The sequence below is a fragment of the Oryctolagus cuniculus genome, chromosome 4 (assembly GCF_051225735.1).
Source record: "Oryctolagus cuniculus isolate XC-2025 breed Fujian yellow rabbit chromosome 4, ASM5122573v1, whole genome shotgun sequence".
Classification (NCBI taxonomy): domain Eukaryota; kingdom Metazoa; phylum Chordata; class Mammalia; order Lagomorpha; family Leporidae; genus Oryctolagus; species Oryctolagus cuniculus.
The window spans coordinates 80,003,961-80,017,201 of NC_142870.1; the positions used below are offsets into that span (position 1 = coordinate 80,003,961).

General features: G+C 41.9%; 1 protein-coding gene across 3 annotated transcripts in view; it reads right to left on the bottom strand.

Moving 5' to 3' along the window:
• CCDC14 (coiled-coil domain containing 14) overlaps positions 1–12,121 on the bottom strand; it is a 50,099-nt gene extending 37,978 nt beyond the window's left edge. For 2 of the 3 annotated variants that reach the window (XM_089331825.1, XM_070072227.2), the window contains exons 1-5: positions 11,916–12,044; positions 2,731–2,786; positions 2,337–2,409; positions 2,024–2,093; positions 1,815–1,934 (exon numbers count right to left, since the gene is read on the bottom strand). Coding sequence is in view for 1 of the 3 variants with exons in the window: in XM_051859251.3 (XP_051715211.1) it covers positions 1,815–1,934; positions 2,024–2,093; positions 2,337–2,409; positions 2,731–2,786; positions 11,916–12,089 (493 nt within the window). In the remaining 2 variants the exon portion in view is untranslated. Of the gene's footprint in view, positions 1–1,814; positions 1,935–2,023; positions 2,094–2,336; positions 2,410–2,730; positions 2,787–11,915 lie in introns of all 3 variants that reach the window. The other variant, XM_051859251.3, reaches the window with a different exon arrangement.
• Between the last annotated feature and the right edge of the window lie 1,120 nt (positions 12,122–13,241).

Consider the following 13,241-nt stretch of genomic DNA (forward strand, 5'->3'; position numbering starts at 1 on the left):
CTCTATCCTCATTTTTCTCTTTGCTTGGATCTTGGTCTCTTAATATCCAGGGTTACTGTCCTAGACAATTTTCTAAATCCCATATCTTACCTAAGTGAAATCTAAATATGTACTGTAGTGCTGGCATTTCTGACTCAAATGCACTTTAGAACTAGTCAGTCTAATTCTTGTCTTTCTGAATTTCCACTTGAGCTTTATCTCCATTTGGGTTCATGTTGTTCTACAGGGCCCCTAAAGGGCAACGTTATCAGAACTTGCTTGTTCTAAACTGTTTGCTGAATGATTACATGTAATTACTAGGATGTAAAACATGAACACATTCACTGTCAATCAGGTGCAGGCTCTCTTTCCTTATCTATGCAACTTGAAATTTCACCTTTTGTACCATGTATACCCACTGTATTGTTGAACAAGTGGAATTCCTCAATCAGCTTGGGATATACATAAGGTACTTCAAAGAGTTCAAGGAAAAGCTAAATTAAAAGTAATGTGCATTTTCCACAAACAAAAATCCTTAATTTTATTTGAGAAGTAGAGATAGTTTCCATCTTCCAGTTTCCTCCCCAAAAACCCACAAAGGCTAGGGATTGGGCCAGGGCCAGAGCTAGAAGCCAGGAACTCAAACAGGTCTTCCATATAGGTGACGGGAACCCAATTACTCGATCCACTCTGGCTATTTTCTAGGTCCTGCACTGATGGGAAGCTGGAGTCAGAGCCAGAGCTGTGAATCAAACCCAGGCACACCAATGTGAAGCAAGCACATTCATTTCTGAACCAAAAGCTTGCTCCCCACCACAAACTACTTGAAGTACCCTTGTATGTAAAAATAATTTTAAGGGGCTGGCGTTGTGATGCAGAGGGTAATGCTATTGCCTACAGTGCCAGCATCCCATACGCATGTTGGTTGGAGTCCTGGCTGCTCCACTTCCAAACCAACTCTCTGCTATGATCTGGGAAAGCAGAAGATGGCCCAAGTCCTTGGGTCCCTGCACCCGCGTGAGAGATCCAGAAGAAGCTCCTGGCTCCTGCTTCAGATCAGGCCAGCTTCAGCCACTGTGGTCATTTTGGAAGTGAACCAGCAGATGAAAGATTCTCACTCTCTCTCTCTCTCTGCCTCTCTAACTCTGCATTTCAAATAAATAAGTAAATCTTTAAAACAAATGGCAAAGGAAACAAAAAATAACTAGATACCTCTCAAATGTCATTCTGAGTTTGAACTTTTTCTCAGACAAAACCTCGATATAGTCTCCTTTTCTTCTTAGGAGAGTGATGGTAAACAAAGTGACTATACAGAAAATAGAAGCTGAATACACAAAGAGAAGCCTAGGGGCTTACACTGTGGCATAGTGGGATAAGCTACCACCAGCAATGCCAGCATCCCATACTAGAGCACCAGTTCAAGCTCCGGCTGCTCTGCTTCCAATCCAGCTCCCTGCTAATGTGCCTGGGAAAGCCGCAGAAGATGGCCTGGGTACTTGGGCCCTTGTCACCCACGTGGAAGACCCAGATGGAGTTCTAGGCTCCTGGCTTCGGCCTGGCCCAGTGCCAGCATTGTGGCCATTTGGGAGTGAACCAGCAGGATGAACCTCTCTCCCTCTCCCTCCTAACTATGCCTTTCAAATAAATAAATATTTAAAAAACAAAAGAGAACATAAGCACATATAAAGCCAAATAACCAATATATTAAGAACATAAGCACATACAAAGCCAAATACCCAATACATTATTGAAATGAAAGACAAAAACATAATCTGATAATTCATGAAAGTCCCATAATTAAGAATTATTTTTAAATAAGAAGAAAAAGTACTTACACATTTCTTTCTGGACTAAAGGAATAGTATGTTTGTCCTGTCCTTTTTTTTTAGATCCGCATCTTTTCCCTTCTAAAGTTCTAGAATTATATCTATTTTCTGAATATGCTGTTTCTGTACCTATAATTAAAACAAAATAGTCATTAACATTAAAGAACTACTTAACTGAGAAAAGGTGATCAGTAAAGAAACATCTTAAAAAATAAGACCTGAATCTTCATTTCTCATAATGTCCCGCAGCAAAGAAGCACAGCCGTCAAGCCCTTGTACGGTTTCAGTCTATAAGAAGAAAGTAATTCAAAGTACATTTGCACATAAAATGGGAGTGAAGGGAAAAAATTACTACGGATTTTAAATTTTTTTATACACAAGGAATTTATTGGTAGAAAATGTTTTAAAGCAAATCTTCATATTTCCTTAGGACAATTAATATTTTATCTTTGCATTTTATTCCCATTTCTCAGATTTTACCTGAGGACTAATTAAAATAGTATGCATTCTATCTATTCAATTTAATCTTACCTGACTTTCTGAATCAGAATGGATGGGATAGCCAGAATCTGCATTAAAACGTGCTATTTTTCTTAAATGGGTCCTAAAAAACAAGTTTGTTAATAGTCATGAATACTAATTTTTTTCACAAAATATATTAGTAAGAGATCATCTTCTTTCAAGTAAAGATCAGAAAAGGAAGTTTGTCCAATCATGTATAAGATGGATTTATATAGGACATTATTAAAATTGTTTTAAGACTGTTAAAAACACTAAAATAATTAACATGGATAGATATGAAATATGACTCCCCAGAGCTTGTGAAGGTAAAAGCTCATCTAGTATTCCGGGGTAGGTGAAATGTAGTCCAGCCCAAGGGTCTGAATTGAGATTTCCTTAAGTTACAAACTTTTTGAGTTCTTACCCTTTCCTTCCATTTGTTAATTTAGCAGGTCCAGTGTGCCTTCCTGAAGATGACACCTATGACATAATGTGTTATATTATTGTACAAGTATTTTTCTCATATTTTCTGCATTATCTTGACAAAACATGAAAAGTCATTTTTCCCCCTTCATTTTCTCAACCTGAAACTCTTCATCCCTCAAATGGTAACTTCCTTTACTCCCACCCTCCCTGCTGCTGGTAACACCATTCAACTTTCTATGAATTTATCTACCCTAGGAGACTCATAAGTGGAAGTGCACAGTATTATCCTTTTGTGCCTGGCTGATTTCACTACTAGTGGTGTAGTATGTGTCAAAATTTTCCTTCTTGGGGCCAGCGCAGTGATGCAGCACGTTAGAGCCCCAGCCCGCAGTGGCAGCATCCCATGTGGGCACTGGTTCAAGTCCAGGATACTCCACTTCTGATCCAGCTCTCTGCTATGGCCTGGGAAAACAGTGAAAATGGCCCAAGTCCTTGGGCCCCTGCTCCTGCATGGGAGACCCAGAGGAGGCTCCAGGATCCTGGCTTCAGATTAGCTCAGCTCCAGTCGTGGTAGCCATTTGGGGAGTGAACCAGCAGATGGAAGACCTCTCTGCCTCTGCTTCTGTGTAGCTCTGGCTTTCAAAGAAATAAATAAATCTTAAAAAAAAAGTAGCTTTAGAAAGCAGCATTGCTATATTGAGTTTAAAGAGAAAGTGAGAGTGAAATATAAAGAGGAAAGGTTGAGTTTTTATGTGCTGGTCTTGTCAGACATTCTAAAGAACAAGGATCATTGAAACTGAGTTATGAATTCTTTCCTGTATTTTCAACTGTGTTTCAGAGATTTTGGAGAATATAGAACATGTTTAGGGATCAAATATTATCCAATCTTAATATTAGTAGTTACTTCTGATTTAAAATAATATCTCAATTCCTTTTTCAACTTAAATAGATTTAAGGAACAAATATATATGTTGTTTGCTCAATATTTTATATAGGATAAATTTATTATGAAGGGTTAAATTATAATTGTGGGCTTTAGAATATATCACGTTTATAAAAAATAAACAACATGGTATATACATACAATAGAATAATGCTCAGCCTTAAAAGGAACTGCAGGTGGCAGCTTTACCCACTAAGCCAGAGTGCCGGCCTCACCAATTTTAAAAGTAACCCAAGTTACCTGTTGTGTAGGAAAAAGGAAAAAATATTAATTTGTTCTTAAATACACTCAGTATCTTGGAATTATGGAAGAAACAGTTAAGTGTGCTTGCCTTTGGGGATGGAAAATGACTTCCTGGGGGACAGAGGAAGGCAGCTTTTCCATGGTTTATGTTTTTATATCTAATAATGATACATAAGATAAATATAATCTCTATTCAAAATACAGCTTTTAAAATTTTAAAAAAATATTTATTTATTTATTTGAAAGGCAGAGTTATAGGAAGAGAGGGGGTGAGGTGGGGAAGGGAGAGAGGGAGAGAGGGAGAGAGGGAGAGAGGGAGTGAGGGAGAGAAAGAGAGATTTTCCATCCACTGGTTCACTCCTCAAATGGCTACAATGGCTAGAGCTGGGCCAGTTGGAAGCCAGAAGCTGGAAGCCAAGAGCCAGGAGCTTCCTCCAGGTCTCCCAGATGGGTGCAGGAACCAAGTATTGGGCCATCCTCTGCTGCCCTCCCAGGTACATCAACAGGGAGCTGGATCACAAGTAAAAAAGCCAGGACTTGAACCGGCACCCATTTGGGGTGCTGGCATCACAGGCAGTGGCTTTACCATTTTACCACAATGCTAGCTCCTCAAAATACAGCTTTTTAAAAGACATGATTTCTTCTCAGTAGAACACAGCAAAAATACAGAGTAGAGCAGGCACTAGAATCAGTGTCTCCCTAAACATTTTCAAAAACGTATTTATTCATGCTCCTCTTCCATTTTGCATCATTTTCACCTATTCCAGTTACTCAACAACTTACTAAAATGACTAAGAAAGTTCATCTTTATGGGTTGTTCATAACCTAGCGTCAAAAACAATGGTATCCAAGCAGAGAGAAGTCAATTCATAGGAGTTTGTGGGCTTTAGAATGTGATGGCCCTGGTGTGTGCTCTTGTTCTGCCTTTCACTAGGATTTGAGAAATGCCAAACCTGCTTCTTGAGGCCTCAGCCTTATCATCTGTAAATAGGATTTTATGATTTACGTATGACAGACAGCATTGCATGGGAGCTACCAGGGCAGATTCTGAAACCAGAGTGACTGGAGTTGATTTGCTGCTGCCATTCACAATGCACCTCGGGGAAATTTCCTCCATGACCGCCTCAGTGTTCTCATCTGTAAAGTGGGTCCCTTGGAGGCTTTGCTATGCATTAAATGAGTCAACATTCGTAAAGGACTTCAAATTGTGCCTGGAATAAAGCAAGCGGTCAGTATATTCTAGAAATTAATATGGGCTGATAAATATCTTGACTCCATATCCTTGTGTTAGGATGTGTTGATCTGAACTCAGAGAAATGTCTGTGGCGTAAGGCCCAAAACTAATGAATATTGGTTTACCATCCCCTGAAACTGCTGTGCCAGACAAAAGTTGGATTAACTATGCATAAGCATTGCAGATGATATCTGTGTTTCTAATCCATGATATAAATTGTTGCTCAACCTGCATAAGTGTCTGTTGTGAAGGCCTATGCATTACTATGAGGGTCTTAAGTAACCAAAATGATAGACTTGAGATCCGTGCTCAGCCATAAGGACTAATTCAGTACTAATCTAGTACCTAAAATGTAATGCATTAAAGTGAAATGGACATTTTGAGATTCGATGGTTGTTTATAGCCCTGTCTCTTCCACTGAGGAACAGTGTGTTTTTCTTTTTTTTCTCTCCTTCATACTATTTGTTGAACTCCTACTTAGTGTAAGGTTAACTATACAATCATTAAGTAAACTGAAAATGGATCTGTGTAAAAATTAAGAGTGGGAATGTGGGAGGAAGGAGGAAGAAGGATTGGAGAGTAGGCAGGAGGGTAGGGTGGGAAGTTTCACTGTGTCCCTAAATCTGTATACATGAAATACATGAAGCTTGTATAACTTTAATAAAGTTAAAAAAAAAAGACATGAATTCTCTCTCTGTGTAACTCAAATAAATAAATAAAAAGATGTGAGTTAAAGTCCCCAATCCCTCATTCACATTCCTCTCCAGATGTAGTCAGTATTAGCAGTTTCATTTATGATTTTTCTTCATAGGTTTTACAGATTTCATCCCAAGATAGCTTTTTTACTAACTACTAAAATTTCTGAAATTATGTAACATTCTGTTATTAGCTTGAATAAATACTCCCTTCTTGTAAGAATGATACTGAGAATATGTTTTTAAAAATTGTGTTGGTAAGTGTTATACTTCTTGAGATAACTTGGAATACAATGGAGAGTCATGAAGTCGGAGTAAGAACATAGTAGATATTGTCTAAGATAGTTCCACTGGTCTCTGCACCACATTCTTATGGTCTTTCCCTGTGATATCTTGGTTGGAACCATAATAAAAAATCTAAATCACAGTGCTGATATAACCCAGATTGATCCCCAAAACAACTAGCACGATTACTGTCTTTCAAAAACATTTTCAAAGAAACACTGAGATAAATGCATGGCATGATCATAAGCTTCTAAGGTAGTATTTCCCCAAAAAACATACACATAAGGCACAGAAAATTATCCATGATCAAAGCACCTTGAAATAGTAACTATCATAAAGCAACATTTCCTTCTATTTTTAAAAAATTTTTTGCTTTGAAATAATAGTACAATGAAATCCTGCATATGCTTCATGCAATTTCACAATCCTTGACATTTTATATTTGCCATGTTCTCTCTCAATATATGCTCACAGCGTTATTTTTTGTCTGAACCATTTCAGAATAAGTTTCAGACATAATACTCCTTTACTCCTATATATTTCCTAAGAACAAGGCCATTCTATAAAGTAACATAATTATCAAATCATGAAATTAATACTGATATAGTACTATGATCTATATACAGACCTTATTCATATGTTGTCAATTATCCCAATACTGTCCTTTACAGGAAAAACACTCTAGTCTACGTCCAACCCAGAATCATACACACACTAAGTTGTCAGAGCTCTTTAGTCTCCTTTATTCTGGAACAGCTGTTCAGGCTGCCACTCATTATTTTATAACCCTTACAAATTTAAGGGGTACAGAGTCTATTTAGACTCACATTGCACTTTTGAGGCAGGAATACAAAAACAAGAGATGTTGCGTCCTTCTTAATGAGTAGACACATGATGCCAGCTTGCCCTGTTACTGTACTGGGGATGTAAACTTTCTTATTTAAGGTAGTGTCTGCCAGGTTCTTCACTGTAAGGCTTCTATTTTTATTAAGTATTTTATGGAGACTGCATTATGCAAGATATCCGACTCATCAAACTTTCACTCATGGTTTCAGCATCCACTGATAATTCTTGTCTGAATCAATTCTGTCAAGCGTTGATTGCATTTTTTTTTTTGACAGGCAGAGTGGACAGTGAGGTGGGGGGGTCTTCCTTTTCCGTTGGTTCACCCTCCAATGGCTGCTGTGGCCAGCGCGCTGCAGCCGGCACACCGCGCTGATCCGAAGCCAGGAGCCAGGTGCTTCCTCCTGGTCTCCCATGCGGGTGCAGGGCCCAAGGACTTGGGCCATCCTCCACTGCACTCCCGGGCCAAGCAGAGAGCTGGACTGGAAGACAGAATCCGGCGCCCTGACTGGGACTAGAACCCGGTGTGCCGGCACTGCAAGGCAGAGGTTCAGCCTATTGAGCCGCGGTGCCGGCCCAAGCGTTGGCTTTCTAACTACACCATTCCTTCCATGTTCACATGTTGGCATTCAACTCTAGGAAAGCAATTTCCTTTCTTCCTCATTTATTTATTGGCTTGGATTCACTGTTTTCCAGTTTAAATGCTAATGATCTATTGTTATCACTATTTATTCTGATACTCAAATTGTCTCAGATTTGGTCAGTGGGTGCCCCTTCAAAGTTGGCTCCAGTATCACGTAACATGTTCCTATAATTTTTTGAACTGTTCCTTTCTTCAACAGGTGCTCCAGGAACTTTTTAAATGACGTAAGAATATTTAACATGAGATCTACCTTAACAAAATATAGTATTTACTATAGGCATGATGTTGTACAGTCAGTCTCTATAACTTACTCAGCCTGTATAACTGAAACTTTATTTCCACTGAATGTTTTCCCTCCCCAGCCCTTAGCAATCAACATTCCACTCTTTGCTTCTGAGTTTGACTAGATTAGATATCTCATATAGACAGAATCATGCAGTCTAACTCCTTCTGTGACTAGTTTAGTTAGCATAATATCCTCAAATGGCCCATCCTTGTTGTTAAGGCAGGATTTCCTTATTTTTAAAGGCTGCATAATATTCCACTGTATGTATACATCTATTTTTCTTTATCCATTCATCTGTAGATGAACACTCAGGTTGTTTCCATAGCTTGGCTATTGTGAATAATGCTGCAATGAACATGAGAGTACAAGTATTTCTTTGATCCAGATTTCAATTCTTTGGATAAATACCCAGAATGGTTTGCTGGATCATATATGATAGCTCCAATTTTAGTTTTCTGAAGGGCCTCCACACTATTTTCCATAGCAGCTAATTCTCATTCCCACCAAGGGTTCAGGTGTTTCAATTTTTCTACTCTCATGAAAACTTAAAAAAAAAAAAAAAAAAGGTCATACTAACAGGCATTAGGTGATATCTCACTGTAGTTTTGAGAATTTTTTTCTTATACTTATTGGCTACTTATATGTCTTTTTTGGAGAAATATCTACTCAAATCCTTTGCTCATTTAATTAGGTTATTTTTATTTTGCTATTGAGTTGAGTTTATATATTTTGGATATTAACTACTCTTTCTTATGCTGAGCAGAAACTTTTTAGCTTGATGTATCTGGGCTCATTTTTACAGTTCCCCTGTTTCAGTTTAGGAGTTAGCCATTTTCCCAGGAAGCTATGGTACTTCTAGTGGGCAATGGTATTTAGAAAACAAAATCTAGGCACTGGATACATTTTTTGCTACTACAGCTTCCAATATTTTTACATGCACCTTTTCTACTTAGCCATAATGACTAGTAATTTTGAATACTTATAATTTTGAAACTTGTGGTTTTTTTTTTACTTTTAAATCTTTGTCCACATTAACATTTAAAACTTGTTAATGGCTTCATATTTCATTGGGTGGAATATGCTTCATAATTTTCAAAATTAAACAGTTATGAGCACTTGGTCTACTAATTAAGACATCAGTTAAGACATCTATGTTCCCTACTGGAGTGCCTGGTTTTGATTCCTGGCTCTGCTTCCCATTCCAGCTTCCCACTAATGCAGATCCTGGGAGGCAGCAATAATGGCTCAAAGTAATTGGGTCTGGGCCATCCACATGAGAGACCTGGACTGAGCTTCTGGCTCCAGCCTTGGCTACGGCAGGCAGCTGGGGTATATAACAGCAAATGGGGGTACTTTCTCTCTCTCTGCCTCTTAAAACTAACAACAGACCTGAAACAAACCTTTCTATATACTGAGAACAGCCTTTTCATATCTAGGACTAAATGCACTGGTGAAAGATTATTAACAGTTTAATGGCCATTGATACAAACTATAAAACTTCTCTTCAAATGGAGTATCCCGGGACCAGTGCGCTGTGGCATAGTGGGTAAAGCTGCTGCCTATAGTGCTGGCATCCCATATGGGCACTGGTTCAAGTCCTGGCTGCTCCATTTCTGATCCAGCTCTCTGCTATGGCCTGGGAAAGCAGTAGAAGATGGCCCAAGTCCTTGGACCTTGCCCAGAGGAAGCTCCTGGCTCCTGGCTTTGGATCTGCGTAGCTCCAGCTGTTGAGGCCAACTGGGGAGTGAACCAACAGATGAAGACCTCTCTCTCTGCCTCTCCTTCTCTGACTGACTTTCAAATAAAATAAAAATAAAAAAAAAAAAAAAAAAGGAAGTACCCCAAGGGCTGGCACTGTGATGTAGCAGGTTGTCACTGCCTGTGACATTGCCTTCCCATATTAGCACCAGTTCAAGTCCTGGCTTCTCTACTTCCAATCCAGATCCCTGCTAATGGCCTGGGAAAAGTAGCAGTTGATGGCACAAATATTTAGGCCTCGGCACCCAAGTAGAAGACCCAGATGAAGCTCCAGGCTTCAGCCTGGCCCCGCCCTGGCCATTGCACCCATCTGGGGAGTGAATCAGCGGATGTTCACTCTCTCTTTTCTCTCTCTCTTTCAAATAAATGAATAAAAATCTTTAAAAATACAAAAGGAGTACCCCAGATCATATAAGAATTTGTTTATTTCATACTTCCACTGGGTATTATCCTTAAATTTTGAGTATTGCTATTTAAGAATATAAATACTTCTCAGTAGTGCAAGATATTACTTTTGTACAATTATTTAAATTATACTTAAAGCCTTTCATTTCTAATTAATCTACACCCTTTCAGATGTCATGATTTCTGTGACATGAGAACCTCACAGAAGTCCAAAGAAGGTGGCTTGTGCAAAGTGTTACATTTACTAAGTACGGCAGTGTAGTGTTTAAAAGAAGAATGGACTCCAGGACCAGCTATGTGAGCCTGAATTCTGTTTCTACAGCTAAGCAGCTGTGTAACTTTAAGGAAGCTATTTGAACTCTATATTCCCCAATTTCCCTTTTCATAAAGTGGGAATAGCATTGTTACCTCATAAAGCTACTATTTAGATTAAATGAGTTATTACATGTAATATATTAGAATAGAGTAGTACCTGCCAAACAGTAAGAGCTATCTAAATGTTAGCAGCTATTATTACCATTAGCAGGGTAGCACACTAGCTGTTTCCAAGGGGACTACATTTTGTTGCATGTCTATGCCAGCTGTGTGACAGGCTTTACCAGCTTCTCTCATTTCATCTCCCCAATTCTTGGAGTGAACATTTTATATCTAGTTATACCTATTTTATAGCTGAGGGATGAGTAGTGGTAGAAAGGGAATCTGAACCTGCAGGTGACTGATGACAAAAACCCTGGTTTTCCTCCTTGTTGAATGCACAAATTCTGTTTCACTCAATGGAAGACAAAGATCGGCGAGGGTGGGGTCAGTCTAGAAGTCTTCATGAGGAAAGGAAATATCAAGCCAGGTCATGAAATAACCCCAAGATTCACATTAGTGGAGAAGAGAGCATTACAGATGTGTTGATAAATTAAGGAAGACATGGGAGAGGAGGAGTTGCCCACAGATACGGACAGAAAGACCTCTTGAAGTAGGTCTGTGAGAAATAGTTGATTCATTTATTGAAAATCTATCATGGGCCAGGTGCTTCCCAGGCCTTGAAGATAAGGAGATAAGATAGTCTCCCAGTAGGTAGTTAAATTAAGCAATGTCTCTTGCCTGGAGTGATCTGATAGAGGTTATTACAGGGTGCTAAAAGGGGGAGCACCCAGCCGCTGGAGATGTGAGGGAGCCAGGCAAGCCTTGGAGGGGTGAGCTGGAGAGTGGCGCCATTCGCCATTCGGCACGGAAGGGCACTCCAGGCTGAGCAGAGAGGGAGAAGGCAGGGCAGCAGCAGGGGGCGTGGCACAGCCAGGGCACCTCGAGCAGAGGTGAGCCGTGCTGGGCCTCACTGGAATGGGGCAAGAGCTGACTGTTGTCACGGCTAAGAGCGGGCTTCACCCTGACAAAAGGACGCGTTCCCGTGTCGGATTTTAAGCGGAGCCATTCACTCACAACCGGGGCAAGCATTTGAGAGGGGGATGGATAAATGCAGAGGTACTACCTGGGAGACTTTTAAAAAATGAAACGCAACTGGGGCACCAGTGAGGGCCAAGGCCTGGATCTGACGTATCCGTGTCCTGAAGCCAGCGGTGGATGAGCCACGAGACCCGGTGGCCAAGGCCGGTACTCGAACTCGCGCCTGCCCGAAGGCACCGCTCTGGAGGGCTATGCCGCTTCCAAAATTTGTCCAAGAACAGAGCCAGTATCTTAGAGAGGGAAGATCAAGTGTCTCCTCACGGCCCTGGCCCGGCATTTTCAACGCCGCCGCGTTCGTTTTTATTTTCTCCAAGCAGTTTTAAACGACCCCGGCCCGAGGACTCCCTCAGTCCCTCCCGCACAGAGAGGGCTTCTCGGGCCCGCCGCCCTCACCTGGCCTGCTCGAGTTCCGGACCTGACCATCTCTCGCAGCCTAACAGCAGCCCCGACGCACGGCAGCGAGGACGCACGGCGAAAAGAATTAACCGCCACAGACTCCCGGCCCTCCTCGGCCCGCCCCCCGAGCTTCCGCTTCCGGGAAGGATCCCGCCGCGCTCCGCGCCGCATCTCCTCCCGCGCGACGCCGCCGCCGCCGCCCCCCCCCCCCCCCCCCCCCGGTCTTAGGAGCCGGCCCCGCGCCCGGGCGTGCGCAATAGACGCCTGCGCTCCCTGCCCGTCACACACGGGCCGAGGTGGGAGAAGCCCACCGAGCGTGGGCGGGGCCGGGCGCTAAGGCGTGGGGCTTGGCGGTCGCCGCCTTGTCGCTGAACGCTTGGAAGGAGTGAGTCCGCGGTCCTTGTCCGAGGGCTGGAGGCGGAGGCCCGCTGACTTCCCTCCTCTGGGGATCGGGGGCCGAGGAGGGGAAGGGAGTCCCCGGGCGGATCGGTGTTAAGGAATTGGACGCCAACTCTTGGGCTTTAGCTATTTTGGAGTTTGGATGGCCTTGTTCTTGATACTCCAAGTCGCACCCTGGGGTCCTTTGCGTAATTCCGATGGTGGTTTCACAGTTGTTCACCGTGTCCCCTGGGGCCACACTGCGCTCAGCGGATGGGATTTGGCCGTGCCAGGTGAACCACGCCTCTGCGGAGGTGAGCTGTGTTGGTAAAGAATGACGCTGGCGTCTCTGCTCATCTCATGGGGAGCTGGCGTTGGTTTTCAAGGCACTGAGTTTGAGTTACTGTTTGGGGAGAATTTTTGATTCCACCTTTTTCTTTAAAAAAAAAAAAAGATTTATTTATTTATTTGAAAGGCAGAGTTAGAGAGAGAGAGGGGCCTTTCATCTGCGGATTCACTCCCCAGATGGTCTTAATGGCCAGGGCTGGGCCAGACCAAAACCAGGAGACAGGAGCTTCTTCCAGATCTCTCACGTGGGTGCAGGAACCCAAGCATTTGGGCCATCTTCTGCTGCTTTGCCCAGGCACATCAGCAGGAAGGACCTGAACCAGTGCCCAAATGAATTCCCCTGCTACAGGCTTATTCCTTTACACCACAGCAGCAGCCCCCTATGCTTCCACATTTAAAACAACAATGGAGGAAAAGCTACCTTTCAAGTCCTTATCAAAGACCAGGAACTAAAAATCTGTCTCCCAATGTATTACTCTCAGGTATGGGGTGATTTTAGGAAATTGAATATTTGATAAATCTAGCATTGAATTAGTGAAAACCATCCCATCCTCCCATCCCTCTCATAAGTTTAAGAAATAGTCAACTGGGGCCAGC